Below are 27,750 nucleotides of genomic sequence, written 5' to 3'. Positions count from 1 at the left end.
TCAGAAGACTCTAGATACTTAATCAGGCTTGCAGCTGATCAATACCTTTCTTCAGAAGGCTCTGGATCCTTAATCAGGCAGGTAGCTGGTCAATACCTTTCTTCAGAAGGCTCTGGATCCTTAATCAGGCAGGTAGCTGGTCAATACCTTTCTTCAGAAGGCTCTGGATCCTTAATCAGGCAGGTAGCTGGTCAATACCTTTCTTCAGAAGGCTCTGGATCCTTAATCAGGCAGGTAGCTGGTCAATACCTTTCTTCAGAAGGCTCTGGATCCTTAATCAGGCAGGTAGCTGGTCAATACCTTTCTTCAGAAGGCTCTGGATCCTTAATCAGGCAGGTAGCTGATCAATACCTTTCTTCAGAAGGCTCTGGATCCTTAATCAGGCTTGCAGCTGATCAATACCTTTCTTCAGAAGGCTCTGGATCCTTAATCAGGCTTGCAGCTGATCAATACCTTTCTTCAGAAGGCTCTGGATCCTTAATCAGGCTTGCAGCTGATCAATACCTTTCTTCAGAAGGCTCTGGATCCTTAATCAGGCTTGCAGCTGATCAATACCTTTCTTCAGAAGGCTCTGGATCCTTAATCAGGCAGGTAGCTGGTCAATACCTTTTCCTTTCCCCCTCCTTCAGGGAGCATGTTTAACCCACACTATAAGGGTTCTGGTCTAAAGTTGTGCACTATATAGGGAATATGGTACCATTTAGGACACGTTCCAACACAAATTCTGGGTTTTGGTGTTTTAACCTTTTTTTTGTACATAATGTTTCTGCCACTGTCTCTTATGGAGCTTCTGGACACCAGAACAGCGATTACTCACCTCGTACTGGACGAAGATTTCTTCTTTAACAATTCGGAGGGAAAGATATACGGCTCGTCCCAGACCAGGTCCAAATCCCAGTCATTTGCTTAAAGAGGAGACACCGATACAGGGGGGGGGAGGCGTAGATACGGGTGCTTGGTGAAAATTTGTCGGTGAGTGGATAATGCGCCTTTACCATCCATATGTCCATATGTTTCACGGACTGAGCGACGACATGGATAATATACAGTTGGCTAGGTTTTCCGTGCATCGGCAAGACAGAACAGCAACCTCCAGTCTGTATCTATTTGTCAACAACAGCTGGTGCGCTGTTGCGCTATCTCTAATATTAAGGAAGTCTTTAGGTTTTGCTTGCCTGAGGTAGAGTATCTCATGATAAGCTGTAGACCACACTATTTTCCAAGAGTGTTTTCATCAACGTTTTTCGTAGCTGTCTATTTACCACCACAAACTGATGCTGGCACTAAGATGGCACTGAACGAGCTGACCACACCTCTCGTGTTACATGCGCGGCCATTGCAAAATCATTTAATCCAAACTGTTTGCGCGCCGTCAACGACCGTCTGCATTGCCAGGTGCTAAAATAGAACTTGGCCCTTTTTTATGCTTGATGCGTTACAAGCCCCGCTTCTCCCATCTCCTCATTGGTTTTTAGGAGCATATACCCACGTGGGTGATTGAAAGATGAACTGGGGCCCACACTCCAGTCTAGTTGGTGGTGGTAATGCACCTTAAAGTTGGTTGCCACATATAAAATCCACAGAAGAAGAAGAAGGTGGAGGCAGAGGAGGATAGATTACTAGAAACTAACTAGGTGTCCCTTTTGTCTATGGATTTTCTGTAGGAGTAAAGAACACATGATTTTGTGTGACTCAAAATTGGTCAAAATTCTACAAAGATCCATAAAAAAGGACCTTGTGCATTTCAGGTAAAATAACATCCCTTTGTTTATATCCCAGGACAAATTAGATGGGAACAGCAAGCAAGCTAGCTAAATGGCTATGAATGTTTCATGTGTTTAGACCTGTCCCCAAATTAATATAGTTGGTTCAGAGTTTGTTTTGATATTTCAACCTGCGTAGCCTGATCTAGTCTGGTGTGGATGGACAAAATCAACAAGTGTACAATGCTGGACGGTCTAGTCAGCATATAAGGCCATAAGCAAACAAGAGAATGCTCAACTAGAAGCGGCAGGATTTTAATGCAGGACAATTTAAATTAATTTTACCTCATTTCTACCAGCATGTCACATGTGCAACCAGAGGAAATCAAACTTTGGACCAACTTTACTCCACATACAGAGACATACAAAGCTCCCCCTCTCCCTCCATTTGGCAAATCAGATTCATGTTTACAAGCAAAAACTCAAGCAGGAAGTACCAGTGACTCGCTCAATACGGAAGTGGTCTGATGATGCGGATGCTAAGTTACAGGACTGTTTTGCTAGCACAGACTGGAATATGTTCTGGGATTCATCCGATGGCATTAAGGAGTATATCACCTCAGTCACCGGCTTCATCAATAAGTGCAATGAAGACGACGTCCCCACAGTGACCGTACGTACGTACATATCCCAACCAGAAGCCATGGATTACGGGCCTCCCAAGTGGCGCAGCGGTGGCACTACACACTGAGCTAAAGGCTAGAACTGCCGCATTCAACGAGAGGGACTCTAATCCGGACACTTATAAGAAATCCCGCTATACCCTCTGACAAACAGGCAAAGAGTCTTCTATGCATTCTATGCTTGCTTCAAGGCAAGCAACACTATGAGTAAGACCTTTTAAACAGGTCAACATTCACAAGGTCGCAGTGCCAGACGGATTACCAGGATTTGTACTCCTAGCATGTGCTAACCAACTGGCAAGTGTCTTCACTGACATTTTCAACCTCTCCCTGACCGAGTCTGTAATACCTACATGTTTCAAGCAGAGCACCATAGTCCCTGTGCCCAAGAACGCCAAGGTAACCTGCCTAAATGACTATCAACCCGTAGCACTCACGTCTATAGCCAGGAAGTGCTTTGAAAGGCTGGTCATGGCAAACATCAACACCATCTTCCCAGAAAGCCTAGACCCATTACAATTTGCATAGCGCCCCAACAGATCCACAGATGACGCAATCTCCATTGCACTGGACACACTGGCATTTCCCACCTGGACAAAAGGAACACCTACGTGAGAATGCTGTTCGTTAACTACAGCTCAGCATTCAACAGTGCCCTCAAAACTCAGCACTAAGCTAAGGATCCGGGGACTAAACACCTCCCTCTGCAACTGGATCCTGGACAGGCCGCACCCAGGTGATGAGGGTAGGCAACAACACATCTGCAACACTGATCCTCAACACGGGGACCCTCAAGGGGTGCGTGCTTAGTCCCCTCCTGTACTTTCTGTTCTCCCACGACTGTGTGGACACGCACGAATCCAACACCATCATTAAGTTTGCCGATGAGACAATGGTGGTAGGCCTGATCACTGACAACAATGAGACATCCTACAGGGAGGAGGTCAGAGAACTGGCGTGGTGTGCCAGGACAACAACCTCTCCCTCAATGTGAGCAAGACAAAAGAGCTGAACGTGGATTACAGTAGAAGGGAGGCCGAGCACGCCCCCATTCACATCACTAACAAACTGTCATGGTTCAAACACACCAAGACAGTTGTGAAGAGGGCACCACAACACATATTCACCCTCAGAAGGCCGCTTTGTATGGCAACTGCTTGGCATACGAACACAAGGCGCTACAGAAGATACGGCCATGTACATCACTGGGGCCAAGCTTCCTGCCATCCAGGACCTCTATTCCAGGCGGTGTCAGAGGAAGGCCCTAAAAATTGTCAGACTCCAGAAGGGTTTCACATTTTGGGGAATATTCAAAGGTGGAAACTTTCCATGGGAATTAATGGAATGTATGCAAATTAATATTAATACCATTAAATGTAGATGTTTTTTGCATTAGATATATTTACCATATCATATGGAGACAGAAACATAAACCTTTTACCTCATCATAAGTAGACATAATTGCAAATGATTAAATCCTTCCAATAGAAAATAAAAAACTATTTAGTTACGAATTAAACTTTAATTAAATTAGTTGACTCTTCACATGGGGTTATTTCACTGAACAACAAAAGAAAGGGAATATTGAATTATCCCCAATGATCCCTCATCTCCCAAAAACATTTCAACATACATCTGTAAAATGATAGTCTAGAAACTAAAGCTTTGGTTGTCTTTCTCTCAGGCTTCCATGTCTTCTCCCTGGACCTCCTCAATGTCCACCTCTTGAACATCAGACTCCGTAGTCCTCATCTTCACTGTCACTTTCCAACTTTGTTGAGGATGGCTCGTTGTCAGGCTCAAAAACCCTTGTATTGGTCAGCCTGTTGCATGCTTTGGTGTTTGTGTGAAAAACCATTCAGAAATCTCTACCAATACACATTGCCTGTGAGCATCAGAGGTGAACCAGTTGCATACACAGCTCGAGCAAGACATTCACCAGCATTTCTCTGATTTACATTCCTCCATCCTTCTACATTAGCTGCAGTGAAATGTCTCTACACATCAGATAGTGCCCATGGCATTTTCCTGTAAAGATTTTTTAATTTTTTAAATTTTAAACAACAAATACAATTCCATGTACAGATAAAAAGTTAAGCAGTTAGATTAAACAACTCCTTTGTAAGATATGCATTTTTTAAATGAAACATGCATGGAAACAGGTGAATTAACACTCCTCAGTTAGCAGGCTCAAGCAAGCTAAAACCCACATGGTAGCAAAAACTAACTAGCAGAAATTGTGAACAAGTTAGAAATGATTTAAACACACTTTGCTGTAGGCTACTATTTACTAGTTAATAAAAATCATGTATGTCATATCAAATATATTCACCTCACCCAGTATTGTAATCAAAACAAGTCCTTGGCTCAGACAGTGTAGGAGTTTGGACTCAATAGCATCTCATTAGTGTGCAAGATCCTGAGAATCAGCTGTACATGTGATGGAAGCAGAGGGTTGCAATTCCATTGAATGGTGGGATAGTTTAACCAAAATATGCCACAAGACCTAGAATTGCCTTGTGTGTCCCAAGCTAACTTTTTTTTAAATGAATTTAAGCAAAAATCACCAAATTCCCGGGAATTAACTTCCCATGTAAAATTTCAATAAAGTTTCCAACCTTTTGCAACCCTAGACTCCAGCCACCCTAGACATAGACTGTTCTCTCTGCTACCACACGGCAAGCGCTTCTGGAGAGCCACGTCCAGGTCCAAGAGGCTCCTTAACAGCTTCTTCCCCCAAGCCATAAGACTGCTAAACAGTTTATCAAATGGCTACCCGGACTATTAGCAGTGACCCCCTTTTTTTTACACTGCTGCTACTCGCTGTTGATTTATCTATGCATAGTCACTTTACCCCTACCTAAATGTACATGATACCTCCATTACCTCAACTTACCTGTACCCCCGCACAACATTGAATCGGTACCGGTGCCCCCTGTATATAGCCTCCACATTGACTCGGTACCGGTACCCCCTGTATATAGCCTCCACATTGACTCGGTACCGGTACCTCCTGAATAGAGCCTCCACATTGACTCGTTACCGCTACCCCCTGTATATAGCCTCCACATTGACTCGGTACCGGTACCCCCTGTATATAGCCTCCACATTGACTCGGTACCGCTACCCCCTGTATATAGCCTCCACATTGACTCTGTACCGCTACCCCCTGTATATAGCCTCCACATTGACTCTGTACCGGTACCCCCTGTATATAGCCTCCACATTGACTCTGTACCAGTACCCCCTGTATATAGCCTCCACATTGACTCGGTACCGGTACCCCCTGTATATAGCCTCCACATTGACTCGGTACCGGTACCCCCTGTATATAGCCTCCACATTGACTCTGTACCGGTACCCCCTGTATATAGCCTCCACATTGACTCTGTACCGGTACCCCCTGTATATAGCCTCCACATTGACTCGGTACCGGTACCCCCTGTATATAGCCTCCACATTGACTCTGTACCGGTACCCCCTGTATATAGCCTCCACATTGACTCTGTACCGGTACCCCCTGTATATAGCCTCCACATTGACTCGTACCGGTACCCCCTGTATATAGCCTCCACATTGACTCTGTACCGGTACCCCCTGTATATAGCCTCCACATTGACTCTGTACCGGTACCCCCTGTATATAGCCTCCACATTGACTCGGTACCGGTACCCCCTGTATATAGCCTCCACATTGAATTGGTACCGGTACCCCCGGTATATAGCCTCCACATTGACTCGGTACCGGTACCCCCTGTATATAGCCTCCACATTGACTCGGTACCGGTACCCCCTGTATATAGCCTCCACATTGACTCTGTACCGGTACCCCCTGTATATAGCCTCCACATTGACTCTGTACCGGTACCCCCTGTATATAGCCTCCACATTGACTCGGTACCGGTACCCCCTGTATATAGCCTCCACATTGAATTGGTACCGGTACCCCCTGTATATAGCCTCCACATTGACTCGGTACCGGTACCCCCTGTATATAGCCTCCACACTGAATCGGTATCGGTACCCCCTGTATATAGCCTCCACATTGACTCGGTACCGGTACCCCCTGTATATAGCCTCCACATTGACTCTGTACCGGTACCCCCTGTATATAGCCTCCACATTGACTCGGTACCGGTACCCCCTGTATATAGCCTCCACATTGACTCGGTACCAGTACCCCCTGTATATAGCCTCCACATTGACTCGGTACCGGTACCCCCTGTGTATAGCCTCTACATTGACTCGGTACCGGTACCCCCTGTACATAGCCTCCACATTGACTCGGTACCAGTACCCCCTATATATAGCCTCCACATTGACTCTTGACTCGGTACCGGTACCCCCTGTATATAGCCTCCACACTGAATCGGTACCGGTACCCCCTGTATATAGCCTCCACATTGACTCGGTACCGGTACCCCCTGTATATAGCCTCCACATTGACTCGGTACCGGTACCCCCTATATATAGCCTCCACATTCAATCGGTACCAGTACCCCCTGTATATAGCCTCCACATTGACTCTGTACCGGTACCCCCTGTATATAGCCTCCACATTGACTCGGTACCGGTACCCCCTGTATATAGCCTCCACATTGACTCGGTACCGGTACCCCCTGTATATGTGTGTGTGATTTTGTGTTACTTTTTTTGGCAAATATTTTCTTACTTAACCAACAACACAGATTTATTTTTATTTTTTTAGGGTTACGTAATTAAGTAAGTAAGCATTTCACAGTAAGTTCTACACCTGTTGTATTTGGCGCTCGTGACAAATACTATTTTATTTGAAATGGTAGGAGGGACATACCAGCTTCAAGTGGTGTCAGATTTCACGTCCTACGTCACACAGGCGGAAGAGAACCATGGATATTGCTCAATGCAAGCCATTTCATAATATGGTGTCCACAGATCGATACATAAGCAAAAATGTTGTCCGGAACCGGTACCAGAACCACGCACGTTCCCCTCTGCTCCTCTCCCCTCTGCTCCTCTCCCCTCCCCTCTGCTCCTCTCCCCTTCTCTCTGCTCCTCTCCCCTCTGCTCCTCTCCCCTTCCCTCTGCTCCTCTCCCCTCTGCTCCTCCCTCCCCTCTGCTCCCCTCCCCTCTGCTCCTCTCCCCTTCCCTCTGCTCCTCTCCTCTCCCTTCTGCTCCTCTCCCTCTGCTCCTCTCCCCTCTGCTCCTCTCCCCTTCCCTCTGCTCCTCTCCCCTCCCCTCTGCTCCTCTCCTCTCCCTTCTGCTCCTCTCCCCTCTGCTCCTCTCCCCTCTGCTCTGCTCCTCTCCGCTCCTCTCCCTTCTGCTCCTCTCCCTCTGCTCCACTTCCCTCTGCTCTGCTCCTCTCCCCTCTGCTCTGCTCCTCTCCCTTCTGCTCCTCTCCCTTCTGCTCCTCTCCTCCCCTCTGCTCCTTTCCCCTCCCCTCTGCTCCTCTCCCCTCTGCTCCCCTCTACTCCGCTCCCCTCTGCTCCACTCCTCTCCCCTCTGCTCCTCTCCCCTCCCCTCTGCTCCTCTCCCCTCTGCTCCACTCCTCTCCCCTCTGCTCCTCTCCCCTCCCCTCTGCTCCTCTCCCTTCTGCTCCTCTCCCCTCTGCTCCACTCCTCTCCCCTCTGCTCCACTCCTCTCCCCTCTGCTCCTCTCCCCTCCCCTCTGCTCCTCTCCCTTCTGCTCCTCTCCCCTCTGCTCCACTCCTCTCCCCTCTGCTCCTCTCCCCTCCCCTCTGCTCCTCTCCCTTCTGCTCCTCTCCCCTCTGCTCCACTCCTCTCCCCTCTGCTCCTCTCCCCTCCCCTCTGCTCCTCTCCCTTCTGCTCCTCTCCCCTCTGCTCCTCTCCCCTCTGCTCCTCTCCTCTCTGCTCCGCTCCCCTCTGCTCCGCTCCTGTTCTTCTCTTCTCCCTGCTCCTCTCCTCTCCTATGCCTGCTGTTCACTCTACTCCAGTTGGACTGAGGAGAGCAATAGCAGATTTGCCACATGCCCGTCTGGTTTAATATTTCAGTTTGTGGATGCAGAGACGGCGCCCTGAAACAATTTACTGCAACATTAATGAAAGCAGAGAAACATGCATATTGATGAGGGTATTCTTTTGGAATCTGCACATTCCGGATAGCCTTGAGGCACATAGTAAGAATATTCTGTTGACAAATATGGCAGATGAATATTCAGTGATAACATCAAATCTGATAAGCATAAATTGGCTGTGTTCTTTCTTCATGTGGTCCTCTGAGCGAGGCAGCCCACACACACACACACACACACGTGTTTCTGTTGTGTTGAGAGAACGCTGTGTGTGTGTGTGTGTTGTGCCAGACTCAAAGCAAAGTTACCTGAGGTTATGTCTCCAAACAGGACTTTTTGTGTGACATTTTGCTTCATCTGCCCTTAAATGGCCATGTACTATAATAATCTCCACCTGGCACAGCCAGAAGATGACTGGCCACCCCTCAGAGCCTGGTTCCTCTCTAGGTTCCTGCCTTTCTAGGGGGTTTTCCTAGCCACTGTGCTTCTACATCTGCATTGCTTGCTGTTTGGGGTTTTAGGCTGGGTTTCTGTACAGCACTTTGAGACATCAGCTGATGTAGAAAGGGCTTTATAAGTACATTTGATTGATTTGATTCATGTCCTTAGAGGCCGGATAAGTACGGGACTGACCCAGTTTGAAGTTTTGTACTCTTGATGTTTTCAGAAACGGGTGTTTTTTTATTCGTAGAATAGTAGGAGGAAGCCTGGGTACCAATCTGTTGTGCCATCATGCCACTCTTTCCCATTTCTCGTCATGCCAAACATGATGGCACAACAGACTGGTACCCAGGCTAGTATGAGGTTGAAGAAGCACACAAACCGGGAGGACCATTGGTTGGCTTTCAGAATGACATTTTTACATTTAGCAGACAGTCTTATCCAGAGCTACTTACAGGAGCAATTAGGGTTAAGTGCCTTGCACATCAACAGATCTTTTCACCTAATCGGCTCGCGGATTCAAACCAGCAACCTTTTGTTTACTGGCCCAATGCCTTAACCGCTAGTCTTGCCCAATAGAATGTTAGGATCTGTTAAACGTGAGGGTATTTTCTGCTTGTGTCCGGATGCCCTCCACTCCATGTCCAAACATCACCTGTGTTGTCTCTGCTATGATTACAATTTATCAGCTTTTGCCCTCTCAATATCAGTCTCCAGAATGCCCTTGGAGATGGCCGTCAAAGCTGTGTGTCCACGTGTGGTGTGTGTGTGCAGGTGCTTGTACCCCGAGACGGGACTTTGGAACTGCTGTTCGATGCGGGATGCGAGCCCTATCCCTCAGCAGACTGTCAGAGGATACAATGGGGATAATTAATGAGGGCCTCAGTACAACCCTCCTCCCTCTTCAGGCTGTTCAATGGGACTGATACTTGACGGGCGGCGCTGGCCCTTGCTGTCAGGGCCCCCAAGGTGAGGGAGATATGAGACAGGCAGCTGTCCGTCCGTCCATCGGGGCAGCAGTCTCCCACTAGCCTGGCCAGGAATGACATGTGACAGGTTCACTCCGGAGGCCCATGAAGGACATGGTCGCTCTCTTCTCTTTCTCTCTCTCTACTCTCTTTCTTTCTCCTCTCTTTCTCTCTCTCCTCTCTTTCTCTCTGCTCTCTTTCTCCCCTCTCCTCTCTTTCTCTCTGCTCTCTTTCTCCCCTCTCCTCTCTTTCTCTCTCCTCTCTTTCTCTCTGCTCTCTTTCTCCCCTCCTCTCTTTCTCTCTCCTCTCCTCTCTGCTCCCTTTCTCCCCTCTCCTCTCTTTCTCTCTCCTTTCTCTCTGCTCTCTTGCTCCCCTCTTTCTCTTTCTTTCCTCTCTTTCTCCCCTCTCCTCTCTTTCTCTCTCTCTCCTCTCTTTCTCCCCTGTCCTCTCTTTCTCCCCTGTCCTCTCTTTCTCCCCTCCTCTCTTTCTCTTTCTTTCCTCTCTTTCTCCCCTCTCCTCTCTTTCCCTCTCTCCTCTCTTTCTCTTTCTTTCCTCTCTTTCTCCCCTCTCCTCTCTTTCTCTCTCTCTCCTCTCTTTCTCCCCTGTCCTCTCTTTCTCCCCTCCTCTCTTTCTCTTTCTTTCCTCTCTTTCTCCCCTCTCCTCTCTTTCCCTCTCTCCTCTCTTTCTCTTTCTTTCCTCTTTCTCCCTTCTCCTCTCTTTCTCCCCTGTCCTCTCTTTCTCCCCTGTCCTCTCTTTCTCCCCTGTCCTCTCTCTTCTCTTTCTCCCCTGTCCTCTCTTTCTCCCCTCCTCTCTTTCTCTTTCTTTCCTCTTTCTCCCCTGTCCTCTCTTTCTCCCCTGTCCTCTCTTTCTCCCCTGTCCTCTCTTTCTCCCCTGTCCTCTCTTTCTCCCCTCTCCTCTCTTTCTCCTCTCTTTCTTTTCTTTCCTCTTTTTCTCCCCTCTCCTCTCTTTCTCCCCTGTCCTCTCTTTCTCCCCTCTCCTCTCTTTCTCCTCTCTTTCTCTTTCTTTCCTCTCTTTCTCCCCTCTCCTCTCTTTCTCTCTCTCTGCTCTCTTTCTCTCTCTCTGCCCTCTTTCTCCCCTCTCCTCTCTTTCTCCCCTGTCCTCTTTCTCTCTCCTCTCTTTCTCTCTCTCGCTTTCTCTCCTCACTTTCTCTCTCTCCTCTCTTTCTCTCTCTCTTTTTGAGCACATATGGTAGATCAGGGATCATGAACTAGATTCAGCTGCGGGACAATATTTTTCTTGAGCGGATGGTCGAGGGCCAGAACTTAATTTACAAATAATTTGTGGGACTTCAAATTCACCGCAAGAAGGTATAAGGTTTGGTCCACGGGGCACCAGTTGGGGAACCCTGCGGTAGACCATCATCAGATACTTCATTACCCTAAACCTGGTACAAAGTCTTTCTGCCCTTGTAGGAGTGAGTACTAGCAGTAGTAGTAGAAAACTAGGTTTTTAGACATTTTATTATTACCTCGCATACATTACTGTCAGTGATGATACGGTGTTACTGCTACTGCTGTACTCTGTTACGGCTACCCTGTGATGGTCATAACCACAGCAACAGGGATACAACGTGTGTGTGTGTGTGCGTAGCAGTTCTACTGTGTCCATCTACAAAAGACAGAGAGAATCTGGTTATGTTCTAGTCTGTCTGTGCTGAATCTCACAAGATAAAAATGGGGCATTCAGAGAGAATGCAAGACATTATGCTGTACAATGTAGGTTGGTGATGTCTAACTTGGGCTTTTTTTTTGTACAAAATATTAAATTATTCAGATTGAAAATACATCATTAAAACATAATTAGAGAAATAACTTTTGCAAACTAATTTTCCTGAAACCTCATTATGGAAAGCCTCTGGTTTAAGGGCTATATCTGAATTAGCAATGAGATTCTGGAGCTGTATTTCAACCCTGGTACTTTCTACCATGTACACAGGTACAAGAACAGCGTTGAGCCTGTCTGTACACAAAGATGCCACCGGTGTGATGAGGTTCGGAGTGTTTCACTCTACAATCCTCCAACACATGTACTTCTAATGTCAACTCTTCCATGTTGTGGAGCTTTGGTGCCTTTGTGGACTTGAACAACCCTTCCTGCTAATATCAGGGTGTAGGGTGAAGTTGCATTTTCCTCACTAATGGTTAAGGTTAGAATTGGGGAAGGAGAAACTGATCTTAGATCTGTACCAAGTGTACAACTTCACCCCAGAGTCCAATGTCAGTCTGGATGATGTGATCACTGTGATGACTGAGGAGTTTGTCGTTGTGTTTCAGGTTCACATCTGCCAGAAGAACAGAGCGCTAGTGGTTTGCCTAGTAGGTCATTGCACTGATCAGCATGACGCCCTAAGTCCCAGGCAGTGCCATGTCATGTTTGGGGAAGGACAGTTTGAATGACAGTTTGCCTCAACATGTTTAAAGAGACATGAGCAGGAGAGCTACTGTTCTCATAGCTCTGGTCCAGGGCGTTTAGTGTGTTCATCTACAAACTTCTTCTAGTAGAGGATGGAGCTACTGTATAGTGCCCTGGACCAGAGCTACTGCTCTCACAATCCATCCCTGTGGCCTTTTACAACATGGTCTTTTATTATCGTTTGTGTTTATTCAGCTTATTTCTGTCTTCAGTCTAAATCATAATATATAGGCTTACTGTTGCATGGTCTAGTACTCTATTGTGTGTGCGTGCGCGTGCATGCTTGTGTATACATGTCGTGTGTGTGTGTGAGAGACAGAGACTGTGTGTGTGTGAGAGACAGAGATGCGTGCGTGCGCAGTACAATGTGTTCTGTTGGAACTCTTGTCGACACACTGTGGTGTGCATTGTACTTCCAGTCCAGTCTTTGTTGACACCTGATTGGCAAGCTAGCTAGCTGCACTCCATCTCTCCTCTCTCTGGCTGTTTTTGAGCAGGAATAGAGTGCAGTCAAGCATGGCAGCTGCTTTCAGGATGTGACACGCTGGTAGCTACAACATTATCAGCCTCTATAGACATCTGAGATACTATCTGATGCAAACTCAATTTATCAGCTGCTTCTCTTCTCCTCGCCTCCTTTTCCCCCTCTTGATATATATTTTCCTTATTGTTTATCCAGGTCTTGTGCTGTCAGGGAGAACAAGACGGGCCCAGTAAAGCATCTTATCTGCTGCAGAGCTGACAGTTGCGTGAGGGGGGCTGCAGTAGCAGTAGGCGCCGGGTAGCTTTGATGTGCATGGAGCTCTGCCTCCCATCAACTCCGCGCTCCATCAGCCCTCATCATTGTGTTACCAGCCTTGTGTACTCCAACTTCCAGCCAATTCTCTCTCTCTCTACGTTTTTCCCCTCTGTACCTCTTCACAGCCTCTCTTTGTTGTGATCTCCCATTTTGATTTCGGATTTCTGTGTACTGGGCCATTTGTACTGGGCCATTTGTACTGGGCTGTGTGCAGGGCTTTGTACTGGGCCATTTGTACTGGGCAATTTGTACTGGGTTGTGTGCAGGGCTTTGTACTGGGCTGTGTGCAGGGCTTTGTACTGGGCTGTGTGCAGGGCTTTGTACTGGGCTGTGTACTGGGCAATTTGTACTGGGCTGTGTGCAGGGCTTTGTACTGGGCCATTTGTACTGGGCAATTTGTACTGGGCTGTGTGCAGGGCTTGGTACTGGGCTGTGTGCAGGGCTTTGTACTGGGCTGTGTGCAGGGCTTTGTACTGGGCTGTGTACTGGGCAATTTGTACTGGGCTGTGTACTGGGCAATTTGTACTGGGCTGTGTGCAGGGCTTTGTACTGGGCTGTGTGCAGGGCTTTGTACTGGGCTGTGTGCAGGGCTTTGTACTGGGCTGTGTGCAGGGCTTTGTACTGGGCTGTGTGCAGGGCTTTGTACTGGGCTGTGTACTGGGCAATTTGTACTGGGCTGTGTACTGGGCAATTTGTACTGGGCTGTGTGCAGGGCTTTGTACTGGGCTGTGTGCAGGGCTTTGTACTGGGCTGTGTGCCGGGCTTTGTACTGGGCTGTGTGCAGGGCTTTGTACTGGGCTGTGTGCAGGGCTTTGTACTGGGCTGTGTGCAGGGCTTTGTACTGGGCTGTGTGCAGGGGAATGGAGTGGGTGGTTGGCACATGGTGGTGATGTGCTGCCAGACTAGTTTGCCTAAAGCTCATTAAGTAGCCTGGCTAGGGGAGGTCTGAGGGCTGGGTCTTGGGGCTGGGTCTGAGGGCTGGGGCTATATCGAATTAATTTTATTAATTCAAATGTGTTTTTTTCGTGATATTCCAAGTGCCGGTATCGCAAGAATCAAGCTTTATGTTCGCTTGTTCTCATGTTGTATTTATGGTCTCGTCTCCTTCCCTCCTTTGTGCTGTGTGCACCTTCCCATTTACACCAGAGATGTGTATATAATGAAGAGATGCTCACGTCTCCTCCCTAACAATGGGAGTTGCTGTTCCAAAGACGGGAAAGCAGGCGACAAGCTTCGGTTCAAAACAAGCCTATAGAAACGCATCGGCCTTATTTTGGACTGATTTTTAGCAAGAGTTAAACCTATCGCTTTGCCTCTTCCTCTATGGTTTACACACCAAGCCCCTCCTCCTGCCTCTCACGCCAGAGGAAGATCACGTCTTCCTCTCTGACGAGCGGTTTCAACTCGCTATTTGCATTTGAGGTTTGGTCCAACAGAATTGGTCATATGGACACCGAAACACGTTGAGCCATTTATTTGACTGTAATAAAGGAGAAGTTCACTTTTCTAACAAGACCTTTTTTATGTCTCAACGACTCAAATTGGGTGCAGAAAAGACACTACTAAAACCAGAGTGAACATTGCTTCCGGAACACAAATGCCCAGTTTGTCACGCGCAGCATTGGGGTACTACGTACCACTAGCAGCATTTCAGCCAAAGACTGTTATACTAGCTGTCTAGTCTGTGTTTTATATATATATATATATATATATATATATGCATAAAACACCATTTTATATAAGGAATTGGCAACTTGTTCTCATTCTGAGAAATAATGTAGGCCACTTGATTTCAACATCTGAACAAAGTGGAAAGGCTAACATGCTGTTCAAACAAGACAAGACAGACAGAAGGGTGTGTGCAGAAGTATTCAACTGTTCAACCTTGTCAGCTACTGTAGCAAATAGATCCAAGTTGGCTACACTAGAAATATAAAGATTAGCTGGCTAATGGCTAGCACGTGGGCTTGAGAGATGGTTGATGAGACCAGAGTTATTTCCTATGGCCCAATGCCTGCTACAATAAGTCAGTCATTTATTACTGAATGTACATTATACATGGTTCTGGTTCAATTTGTAACAAAAAAATTGCATTTTCAATAGAAAGCAGGTGAAACTATTTTGATAAAATTAATTATGACACAACTCTGTGTTGCTGTCTGTTCACACTGCTATGCTTTATCTTGGCCAGGTCGCAGTTGTAAATGAGAACCTGTTCTCAACTAGCCTACCTGGTTAAATAAAGGTGAAATTACATTTTTTTAAATTGTGGGTCTTATTGTTGTGGAAGGCTTATATTTAACCGAAGTATAACTTCACAAGCCCTGAATGAATTTGATTGTTGCTGACTGTTTGAAATGCGGTGTATTTGACCTTTAACTGAACACCGCTTATTTAGAGAATTTTTTTAAATTATTTTTTCAGATCCCTAAACTTTTTCCATATTTTGTTACATTGAGCCTTTTTCTGGAGTGAATTTAATTGATTTTTCTCATAAATCTTCACACAATTCCCCGCTACGATAAAGCGAAAACAGGTTATTAGAAATGTTGGCAAATGTATTAAAAATAAAAACCGAAATGCCTTATTTACCACGGTACATAAGTATTCAGACCCTTTGCTATGAAACTCGACATTGAGCTCAGGTGCATCCTGTTTCCGTTGATCATCCTTGAGATGTTTCTACAACTTGAATGGAGTCCACCTGTGGTACATTCAATTGATTGGACACGATTTGAAAAGGCAGTCATCTGTCTATACAAGGTCCCACAGTTGACTGTGCATGTCAGAGAAAAAACCAAGCCATGAGGTTGAAGGAATTGTCCGTAGAGTTCAGAGACAGGATTGTGTTGAGGCACAGATCTTGGGAAGAGTACTTGGGAAGAGTACCAAACCATTTCTGCAGCATTGAAGGTCCCCAAGAAAACAGTGGCCTCCATCATTCTTAAATTGAAGAAGTTTTGAACCACCAAGACTCTCAGCCAAACTGAGAAATCAGGGGAGAAGAGCCTTGGTCAGTTAGGTAACCAAGAACTCGATGGTCACTCTGACACAGCTCCAGTTCCTCTGTGGAGGTAGGATAACCTTCCAGAAGGACAACCATCTCTGCAGCACTCCACCAATCAGACCTTTATGGTAGAGTGGCCAGACGGAAGTCACGAATCAGGAAAAGGCACATGACAGCCCGCTTGGAGTTTGCCAAAAGGCACCTAAAGACTCCGACCATGGTAAAAAATATTCTCTGGTCTGATGAAACCAAGATTGAACTCTTTGGCCTGAATGCCAAGCATCACATCTGGAGGAAACCAGGCACCGCTCATCACCTGGCCAATACCATCCCTATGGTGAAGCATGGTGGTGGCAGGGACTGGGAAACTAGTCAGGATCAAGGGAAAGATGAACAGAGCAAAGTACAGAGTGATCCTTGATGAAAACGTGCTCCAGAGTGCTCAGGACCTCAGACTGGGGCAATGGTTCACCTTCTAACAGGACAACAACCCTAAGCACACAGCCAAGACAATGCAGGAGTGGCTTGGGGACAAGTCTCTGAATGTCCTTGAGTGGCCCAGCCAGAGCCCAAACTTGAACCCGATTGAACATCTCTGGAGAGACCTGGAAATAGCTGAAAATGTCGAAGGGTTTGAATACTTTCCGAATGCACTGTATATCATGAATCGCCATTAAGTTTGAAAAAAAATTGAGGTATGATTTGATCTGATCTGATTGCGTAATCACCACTAGAGGACTCTGATTGCGTAATCACCACGAGAGGACTCTGATTGCGTAATCACCACTAGAGGACTCTGATTGCGTAATCACCACGAGAGGACTCTGATTGCGTAATCACCACGAGAGGACTCTGATTGTACCTCAGCTGGCTCTGCGAGGAATCATACAATACCGAGAGGCAGGCACGACAAAAAGCCCAAGCCCTCAATGACAGTCTTTTCATACAATGTTTAGAGCTTGTTTTTCTGCTTCATTGTGTTGATTTGACAAACTGCATTTAGTTGTGGGTGGAGAAGGGCTGTTCACGTCCTTCCATTTTGTTTTTAGAGAGAGAGAGAGCGCGAGAGACAGAGAGCATGTTTTTGCTCCTTGTCGCAGACATTTGTGACTCATATGGAGTTTCCCAATGCACTAGCAGTCTGTCTTCAGATGGCAAATTTTAGCAACCCATGAATGAATGACTGCTGTGCTCAGCTGGACTGTAGCATTTGAATCAGACTGTACGGTCTCTACTGACTCACTGTGTTCAGTATGAATCAGACTGTACGGTCTCTACTGACTCACTGTGTTCAGTGTGAATCAGACTGTACGGTCTCTACTGACTCACTGTGTTCAGTGTGAATCAGACTGTACGGTCTCTACTGACTCGCTGGGTTCAGTGTGAATCAGACTGTACGGTCTCTACTGACTCACTGGGTTCAGTGTGAATCAGACTGTACGGTCTCTACTGACTCACTGGGTTCAGTGTGAATCAGACTGTACGGTCTCTACTGACTCACTGGGTTCAGTGTGAATCAGACTGTACGGTCTCTACTGACTCACTGGGTTCTCTACTGGGTTCTCACTGGGTCTCTACTGACTCACTCAGTGTGAATCAGACTGTACGGTCTCTACTGACTCACTGGGTTCAGTGTGAATCAGACTGTACGGTCTCTACTGACTCACTGGGTTCAGTGTGAATCAGACTGTACGGTCTCTACTGACTCACTGGGTTCAGTGTGAATCAGACTGTACGGTCTCTACTGACTCACTGGGTTCAGTGTGAATCAGACTGTACGGTCTCTACTGACTCACTGGGTTCAGTGTGAATCACTGGGTTCAGTGTGAATCAGACTGTACGGTCTCTACTGACTCACTGGGTTCCGTGTGAATCAGACTGTACGGTCTCTACTGACTCACTGGGTTCAGTGTGAATCAGACTGTACGGTCTCTACTGACTCACTGGGTTCAGTGTGAATCAGACTGTACGGTCTCTACTGACTCACTGGGTTCAGTGTGAATCAGACTGTACGGTCTCTACTGACTCACTGTGTTCACTGTGAATAAGACTGTACGGTCTCTACTGACTCACTGGGTTCAGTGTGAATCAGACTGTACGGTCTCTACTGACTCACTGGGTTCAGTGTGAATCAGACTGTACGGTCTCTACTGACTCACTGGGTTCAGTGTGAATCAGACTGTACGGTCTCTACTGACTCACTGGGTTCAGTGTGAATCAGACTGTACGGTCTCTACTGACTCACTGGGTTCAGTGTGAATCAGACTGTACGGTCTCTACTCACTCACTGGGTTCAGTGTGAATCAGACTGTACGGTCTCTACTGACTCACTGTGTTCACTGTGAATAAGACTGTACGGTCTCTACTGACTCACTGGGTTCAGTGTGAATCAGACTGTACAGTCTCTACTGACTCACTGGGTTCAGTGTGAATCAGACTGTACGGTCTCTACTGACTCACTGGGTTCAGTGTGAATCACTGGGTTCAGTGTGAATCAGACTGTACGGTCTCTACTGACTCACTGGGTTCCGTGTGAATCAGACTGTACGGTCTCTACTGACTCACTGGGTTCAGTGTGAATCAGACTGTACGGTCTCTACTGACTCACTGGGTTCAGTGTGAATCAGACTGAATCAGACGGTCTCTACTGACTCACTGGGTTCAGTGTGAATCAGACTGTACGGTCTCTACTGACTCACTGTGTTCACTGTGAATAAGACTGTACGGTCTCTACTGACTCACTGGGTTCAGTGTGAATCAGACTGTACGGTCTCTACTGACTCACTGGGTTCAGTGTGAATCAGACTGTACGGTCTCTACTGACTCACTGGGTTCAGTGTGAATCAGACTGTACGGTCTCTACTGACTCACTGGGTTCAGTGTGAATCAGACTGTACGGTCTCTACTGACTCACTGGGTTCAGTGTGAATCAGACTGTACGGTCTCTACTCACTCACTGGGTTCAGTGTGAATCAGACTGTACGGTCTCTACTGACTCACTGTGTTGTGTTCAGACTGTGACTCACTGGGTTCATGAAGACTGTACGGTCTCTACTGACTCACTGGGTTCAGTGTGAATCAGACTGTACGGTCTCTACTGACTCACTGGGTTCAGTGTGAATCAGACTGTACGGTCTCTACTGACTCACTGGGTTCAGTGTGAATCAGACTGTACGGTCTCTACTGACTCACTGGGTTCAGTGTGAATCAGACTGTACAGTCTCTACTGACTCACTGGGTTCAGTGTGCATCAGACTGTACGGTCTCTACTGACTCACTGGGTTCAGTGTGAATCAGACTGTACGGTCTCTACTGACTCACTGGGTTCAGTGTGAATGACTCAGACTGTACGGTCTCTACTGACTCACTGGGTTCAGTGTGAATCAGACTGTACGGTCTCTACTGACTCACTGGGTTCAGTGTGAATCAGACTGTACGGTCTCTACTGACTCACTGGGTTCACTGGGTTCACTCACTGGGTTCAGTGTGAATCAGACTGTACGGTCTCTACTGACTCGCTGGGTTCAGTGTGAATCAGACTGTACGGTCTCTACTGACTCGCTGGGTTCAGTGTGAATCAGACTGTACGGTCCTACTGACTCACTGGGTTCAGTGTGAATCAGACTGTACGGTCTCTACTGACTCACTGGGTTCAGTGTGAATCAGACTGTACGGTCTCTACTGACTCACTGGGTTCAGTGTGAATCAGACTGTACGGTCTCTACTGACTCACTGGGTTCAGTGTGAATCAGACTGTACGGTCTCTACTGACTCACTGGGTTCAGTGTGAATCAGACTGTACGGTATCTACTCTCACTGGGTTCAGTGTGACTCACTGGGTTCAGTGTGAATCAGACTGTACGGTCTCTACTGACTCACTGGGTTCAGTGTGCATCAGACTGTACGGTCTCTACTGACTCACTGGGTTCAGTGTGCATCAGACTGTACGGTCTCTACTGACTCACTGGGTTCAGTGTGAATCAGACTGTACGGTCTCTACTGACTCACTGGGTTCAGTGTGAATCAGACTGTACAGTCTCTACTGACTCACTGGGTTCAGTGTGAATCAGACTGTACGGTCTCTACTGACTCACTGGGTTCAGTGTGCAACTGGATAGAGAACAAAGCAGCTTCGCTGTGGCTTTCTCCTCGAGGGGGAAAAAAAGTGATGAAATGGTGTTGCGTCTCCACTTGTGCATATAATCAGCTGGAAGGCTTTTAACAAAACTCTGCCATTAGCAACTTGCTGTGTTTCTTCACAGCCCAATAAAGACTGGGACTGCAGAGGCTTTCCTTTTAAATCACTCTGTTTTACTATTGTGTGTGTTTTGCCGACCGAGGCAGGCCAGTTGCCACAGAGTGTATACTTGAGAGGACACCAGAGTTTGTAAATCAACCCCCCTTGTCCTTGGCTACACCAGAGCTCCTCCCATCTCTCTAGCAGCCCTGTTCCATCAACACGGCTGGAGAACTCTCAGCACACGCAGACACACACACACACTGCTTTTTACTCAACAGAATTTATCCTTCCAATGTCAGTTCACAGGTCTCGGGATATCTGAAGGAATTATATATATATATACAAGTGATTATTTTGAAAAGCTCAGTGTTCTTCTGGTTTTTATTACTGTGTCCATTTAATGTGTTGATGGAATGATAGTAATGTAATGATGGAACTCTATTCCCCATCAAGTAACTAATGCAAGCAGGTAAAACTACAACTTATTGAACAACGCAGACTGTGAAATGGCAGACAGGAACACACACACGTACATTATAATATTGGTGTTCGGTGGTGTTATAGCTGTTGTATTGTAGATATGTAGTGGAGTAATAATGTTCTATGATGGATTGTTTTATATAGATTTGTTGGTGTGATGTGTTTGGACCCCAGGAAGAGTAGCTAATGGGGATCCCTAATAAATACACATGCTAAATGGGATCAGACATGACGCGTTAGCACTCTGTTCCTCCGTCCCAATAGGCCCTTTCTGTCTCCATCTGTTTTCCTCTGTGATGGAATAACACGGTGATATTACATTCAATTCCCATTTACACCTCGAAAGTTATTGCATATGCTTTGCTCCTTGTAATTAGATTCCCCTGCTCAGAGTAGATTTGTATCAAACACGGTAAGGAAATTGCTTTACTTTTTGGGCTGTCGACTCGGTTAATTTCCTATGTAACCTCCCGTCTACTCAGATTGTGTTTAGTTAGTCAAACATTTGACGTAGAATCTGAAGAGCAGCTCCGTCTTGTCGAGGTTCAGCTTGAGGTGGTGGGCCGACATCCAAGCTGAGGTATCTGCCAGGCTGGGTGTCAGAAGGGGGAATGATGGTTCAGGGTGTCCAAGGCAGCAGATCCATCTAGGAGAATGAAAACAGGAGAGAGAGTCAGCTTTGGCAGTGCAGACAGCATCCGTGACACCGAGAAGAGCATTCTTCGTTGAGTGAGCCACCTTGAAGCGTGACTGGTTAGGGTCAAGAAGATTGTTCTGAGAGAGAGTTAGTCAGAGACCTCACACTCAAGTGTTTTTGAAAGAAAAGAAAGAAGGGATACTGGTCTGTAGTTTTTGACATACGAGGGTCAAGTGTTGGTTTCTTGAGGAGGGGAGCGACTAGGGCCATTTTGAAGTCAGATGGGATGCAGCCAGTGGTCAGGGATGAGTTGATGAGGGAAGTGATGAATGGGAGAAGGTCTCCAGAGGTGGTCTGGAGAAGGGAGGAGGGGATGCAGCCAGTGGTCAGCAGGATTTCATCTGGAGAGAGAGAGAGGGGAGAAAGAGGTCCTGTAAGTCACTTTGGATAAAAGTATTTGCTAAACATGGCCATGTTGCATAAGAGAGGCAGTGTTGTGTGACCAGGAACAGGTGGCTGTCTCTCCTTGGTGCCATTGCTCTGTGTACCACCTCCCCACTGTGTGCTGTAGAGACTGAGGCTGCTTCCTGTTCTGGTTAAAGTCTCCAGTTGGACTGAGGCTGCTTCCTGTTCTGGTTAAAGTCTCCAGTTGGACTGAGGCTGCTTCCTGTTCTGGTTAAAGTCACCAGTTGGACTGAGGCTGCTTCCTGTTCTGGTTCTTACAGAGCAAGGTTCCAGTTGGTCGGGAAATAATTAGACAAAGCTCCAGGAACTTACGATGCCTCGTCAAAATGTCCCTGCAGTTAACCAGCTACATTGGTGTCATATTTTTACAGTTTTTTGTCTTTCTCTCTCCCTCTTTCTCTCGGTTCGCAGACCATCCATCCCAGCCGGGCAACAAGCCAAAACAGTACCAGCACAAGAGACAGAAGGCCGGCACGGTCTCTCATCGAGGACCAATACAGCCGTACGACGGCAGAACACTCCACTTCCAGCGATGAGAGCCACTGCCCAGCCCTGTCGTCCAGTGGCCCCGGGGGAGGCAGGGACCATGCAGGACCCCCGAGGAGACCAGAAGGGGCTCTGACCTCATCAGAGGTAGGGGCTCTCAGGAGAATCGACTACCCAGCCAGCCAGATCCCCCGGGCGGTGGGGGTGGGGACTGCGGTATGGGGCAGCAGCTCCAGCCTCCAGAGCCGAGGCAGTCCCTGCCGCAGCAGCCTCTCCTCAGACAGCGAGAGAGCCCCGGTACCTATCCCTTGCCAGCCTTCTCTCTCCACCTCATCTTCCTCTTCCTCCTTCACGGGCCGCCTGGGTCAGCCTCCCAGAGGCCCCCTTTCCCTGCACATGTACAGCCGCAAGAACGTCTTCCTGCAGCACTCACTTTACACTGCCGAACTGCAGGCCCTGGCCCAACACGACGGCTAAGGCACTGGGGTCGTGCGCACACACACACGCGCACGCACACAACCACTCAGACTTACACACACACATACACACACCTTTCACTTTCCCCATATCCCCTAAAACATATAATATAATGGACACATCACCATCTGAATCATGGAAGTGAAAGTCATCTCCGGAATTCACCTAACAACCAGTGTCCTCAACCATCAACTTCCAATCAACTTGACTTTAGCTCAAATCCTACCCATTTCTTACATTTCATTCATCTCAACCCTAGCTGTCAGTCTTTCCCATCCCTGAGCAGAGTATGCTGTAACAGACACTATCCTGTACCCACCATCTAGATCACAGTTACACGATCATCCAAGCATACCTCTAGACTCACAGAACCTCGGAAGGTACATGTCTGTGTGGTACTGTGCATTTGACCACTTTGACATATTAAAAGGTTGATAGATGTGCTCACTTGAACACACACACCAGTCTGCCCGCCAGCCAGTCTGCCAGTCAGTCAGCCAGCCAGTCTGCCAGTCAGTCAGCCAGTGTTCACATGGCACTCGTCAGTCTAAACACCTTAGATCAGCACTAAATGATGAGCGTTGGCTGACAGCTGCTTATGCCCACACACACACACTGCTATTACACCCTAACATGGAGACACTCCACTCCCCTCTCAGCTCTAACACTACAGGGAATGAACTCATGTGAACGTTACACTTTTGTCAGCATAGCTGAACATGGCCAATCCATGCTGCTCATTGCACTGACAATGTGACTGACATCCTTCTCATATTTGCCAAATCCTGTCAAAGATCCCAACTCTGATTTCTGACACAGACAGTCAGTCCAATTTAAGGGAGTTTCATTCATTAACCTTTTAATAATTGCATGCTTTTTAAGATTATATACACATTTAAATGGGGGGCTTTTGTACAGTGAAAGTGGGTGTCTTTAATAAGAACAGATGTCTGTCTACACCTGACACTGTATTATATGTTGATATCATAAACTGGGACGATTCACCAGGGAAGGTACTCATAAAGCATCTGAGTGCTGATCTAAGATCAGTCTTTGTCTTTTAGATAAATAATGAATTAGATGGTGTTTTATAGGAGCTACCTGATCCTAGATCAGCACTCCTGCTCTTATAGGCTGTATAATGTCTCGTGTGAGAATAGAACCCTATCCTTGTACTGTCACTTATTTAAGGCAATAGGTCTTGTTCAAGGCATAGCGTTTCATATTCGGAGAACACCCATTGTGATAATAATGTTGATGGTACATGAGAATGCACGTCTTTGAACTGTAAGATGGGTTTACAAAAAAAATGGTCATGAGCTGTAATGATAATTAGACACGCAATGATTTTTGTAACAATGTACATGAAACTGCCATGCAACTGGACTCAACGCTACAGTACATAGTGGTGTACAGTATAGAGGCTGCTGGGAGACTGTGTCTGGTGTCTGTTCTCTTTGGAAACAGCAGAAAGTGGTCTAGTTGGAGTCCAGTCTAGTTGGAGCAGAAGCAAGGACTCATCGAGGTGAAGGACATCTTGAAGAAATGCAGCTTTACTTACTCTCCCCCGGTCCATCTCCTCTCCCTCAGGATTACTGCTCCACTTTCTCTCTCCCTCTACCTCTCTCTCTCTCCTCTTTCTCTCTCCCTCTACCTCTCTCTCCTCTTTCTCTCTCCTCTCTCCTCTTTCTCTCTCTCTCTCCTCTTTCTCTCTCCCTCTACCTCTCTCTCCTCTTTCTCTCTCCCTCTACCTCTCTCTCCTCTTTCTCTCTCCCTCTACCTCTCTCTCTCTCCTCTTTCTCTCTCCCTCTACCTCTCTCTCCTCTTTCTCTCTCCCTCTACCTCTCTCTCCTCTTTCTCTCTCCCTCTACCTCTCTCTCCACTTTCTCTCTCCCTCTACCTCTCTCTCCTCTTCTCTCTCTCCTCTCTCCTCTTTCTCTCTCTCTCCTCTTTCTCTCTCCCTCTACCTCTCTCTCCTCTTTCTCTCTCCCTCTACCTCACTCTCCTCTTTCTCTCTCCCTCTACCTCTCTCTCCTCTCTCCTCTTTCTCTCTCCTCTCTCCTCTTTCTCTCTCCCTCTACCTCTCTCCTCTTTCTCTCTCCCTCTCCCTCTCTCTCCTCTTTCTCTCTCCCTCTACCTCTCTCTCCTCTTTCCTCTTTCTCTCTCCCTCTACCTCGCTCTCCTCTCTCCTCTTTCTCTCTACCTCGCTCTCCTCTCCTCTTTCTCTCTCCCTCTACCTCTCTCTCTAACTCTCTCTCCTCTTTCTCTCTCCCTCTCAGCCTACTTACACTAGCCCAGCATTGTCACACCTAGAGAGAGTGAAAGAGAGAGCGGCTTGGAGGAGGGAATGTCTTCAGTGCTCTCTCTATCCTATGTTTAGCGGGGCTCTCTGTATCCCATGACGACAATGATGGGCGAGTACAACAGGTGTCAAACTCATTCCACAGAGGGCCGTGTGTCAGCGAGTTTTCACTCCACCCTTGTACTTGATTGATGAATTAAGGTCACTAATTAGAAGGAACTCCCCTCAGCTGGATGTCTACGGCTTAATTGAAAAGAAAAAACAAAAACCTGCAGACACTCTTCCCTCATGGAATGAGTTTGACACCCCTGGGCTAGTGGAAGCAGCCAGCTGCATTTACCCACAATAACTTTCTGCCAAACACAGACAGCCCACCAGCCGGTATTCCCCCAGCCAGCCCTCCAGCCGGTATTCCCCCAGCCAGCCCACCAGCCGGTATTCCCCCAGCCAGCCCACCAGCCGGTATCCCCCGCAGCCAGCCCACCAGCCTGTATTCCCCCAGCCAGCCCACCAGCCGGTATTCCCCCAGCCAGCCCACCAGCCGGTATTCGCCCAGCCAGCCCACCAGCCGGTATTCCCCCAGCCAGCCCACCAGCCGGTATTCCCCCAGCCAGCCCACCAGCCTGTATTCCCCAGTCCAGCCCACCAGCCAGCCTGATCCCCACAACCCCCAGCCAGCTCCACAGCCAGCTTGTATCCCCAGCCAGCCAGCCACCCAGCCAGCTCCAACCTGTATCCCCAGAGCCAACCCCCAAGCCTCCCAGTCTGCCTCCCAGTCCCTCCAGCCAGCCCACCTGCCTGTATCCCCACAACCAGCCCCCCAGTTGGTATCCCCGCAGCCAGCCACCCAACCTAGATCTCCACAGCCAACCCCCAAGCCTCCCAGTCTGTATCCCCCCAGCCTGTATCCCCTCAGCCTGTATCCTGTCAGCCTGTATCCTGTCAGCCTGTATCCTGTCAGCCTGTATCCCCTCAGCCTGTATCCTGTCAGCCTGTATCCCCTCAGCCTGTATCCTGTCAGCCTGTATCCCCCCAGCCTGTATCCCCTCAGCCTGTATCCCCTCAGCCTGTATCCTGTCAGCCTGTATCCTGTCAGCCTGTATCCCCCCAGCCTGTATCCCCTCAGCCTGTATCCTGTCAGCCTGTATCCCCTCAGCCTGTATCCTGTCAACCTGTATCCTGTCAGCCTGTATCCCTCCAGCCAGCCCATCAGCCTGTATCCCCCCAGCCAGCCCGTCAGCCTGTATCCCCCCAGCCAGCCCGCCAGCCTGTATCTCCACAGCCAGCCCATCAGCCTGTTTCTCCACAGCCAGCCCATCAGCCTGTTTCTCCACAGCCAGCCCATCAGCCTGTATCTCCACAGCCAACCCATCAGCCTGTTTCTCCACAGCCAGCCCATCAGCCTGTTTCTCCACAGCCAGCCCATCAGCCTGTATCTCCACAGCCAACCCATCAGCCTGTATCCCACCAGCCTGTATCCCCCCAGCTAGACCACCAGCCTGTATCTCCACAGCCAACCCCCAGGCCTCCCAGTCTGTATCCCTCCAGCCAGCCCATCAGCCTGTATCCCTCCAGCCAGCCCATCAGCCAGCCCATCAGCCTGTATCCCCACAGCCAGCCAGACCATCAGCCTGTATCCCCCCAGCCGGCCAGACCATCAGCCTGTATCTCCACAGCCAACCCCCAAGCCCATCAGCCTGTATCCCCACAGCCAGCCAGCCCATCAGCCTGTATCCCCACAGCCAGCCAGCCCATCAGCCTGTATCCCCACAGCCAGCCATCCCATCAGCCTGTATCCCTCCAGCCAGACCATCAGCCTGTATCCCCACAGCCAGCCAGCCAGCCAGCCCATCAGCCTGTATCCCCACAGCCAGCCAGCCCATCAGCCTGTATCCCCACAGCCAGCCAGCCCATCAGCCTGTATCCCTCCAGCCAGCCCATCAGCCAGCCCATCAGCCTGTATCCCCACAGCCAGCCAGACCATCAGCCTGTATCCCCCCAGCCGGCCAGACCATCAGCCTGTATCTCCACAGCCAACCCCAAGTCTCCCAGTCTGTATCCCCCCAGCCAGCCCATCAGCCTGTATCCCTCCAGCCAGACCATCAGCCTGTATCCCCACAGCCAGCCAGCCCATCAGCCTGTATCCCCACAGCCAGCCAGCCCATCAGCCTGTATCCCCACAGCCAGCCAGCCCATCAGCCTGTATCCCCACAGCCAGCCAGACCATCAGCCTGTATCCCCCCAGCCGGCCAGACCATCAGCCTGTATCTCCACAGCCAACCCCCAAGTCTCCCAGTCTGTATCCCCCCCAGCCAGCCCATCAGCCTGTATCCCTCCAGCCAGACCATCAGCCTGTATCCCCACAGCCAGCCAGCCCATCAGCCTGTATCCCCACAGCCAGCCAGCCCATCAGCCTGTATCCCCACAGCCAGCCAGCCCATCAGCCTGTATCCCTCCAGCCAGACCATCAGCCTGTATCCCCACAGCCAGCCAGCCCATCAGCCTGTATCCCCACAGCCAGCCAGCCCATCAGCCTGTATCCCCACAGCCAGCCAGACCATCAGCCTGTATCCCCACAGCCAGCCAGCCCATCAGCCTGTATCCCCACAGCCAGCCAGAC

General features: G+C 48.4%; 1 protein-coding gene across 2 annotated transcripts in view; it reads left to right on the top strand.

Annotated features, from left to right (window-relative positions):
• Nucleotides 1-23,729, top strand: part of LOC115111262 (serine-rich coiled-coil domain-containing protein 1-like) — a 115,826-nt gene extending 92,097 nt beyond the window's left edge. Inside the window, exon 10 of one of the 2 annotated variants that reach the window (XM_029637133.2) lies at nt 22,277-23,729. In XM_029637133.2, coding sequence (XP_029492993.2) covers nt 22,277-22,828 — 552 coding nt within the window. In that variant the 3' untranslated portion in view covers nt 22,829-23,729. The remainder of the gene's footprint in view (nt 1-22,276) is intronic. The other variant, XM_029637134.2, reaches the window with a different exon arrangement.
• The last annotated feature ends 4,021 nt before the right edge of the window (nt 23,730-27,750 follow it).

Source organism: Oncorhynchus nerka, linkage group LG27 (genome assembly GCF_034236695.1).
Source record: "Oncorhynchus nerka isolate Pitt River linkage group LG27, Oner_Uvic_2.0, whole genome shotgun sequence".
NCBI lineage: Eukaryota > Metazoa > Chordata > Actinopteri > Salmoniformes > Salmonidae > Oncorhynchus > Oncorhynchus nerka.
This window is presented reverse-complemented; position numbering and strand designations above follow the sequence as displayed.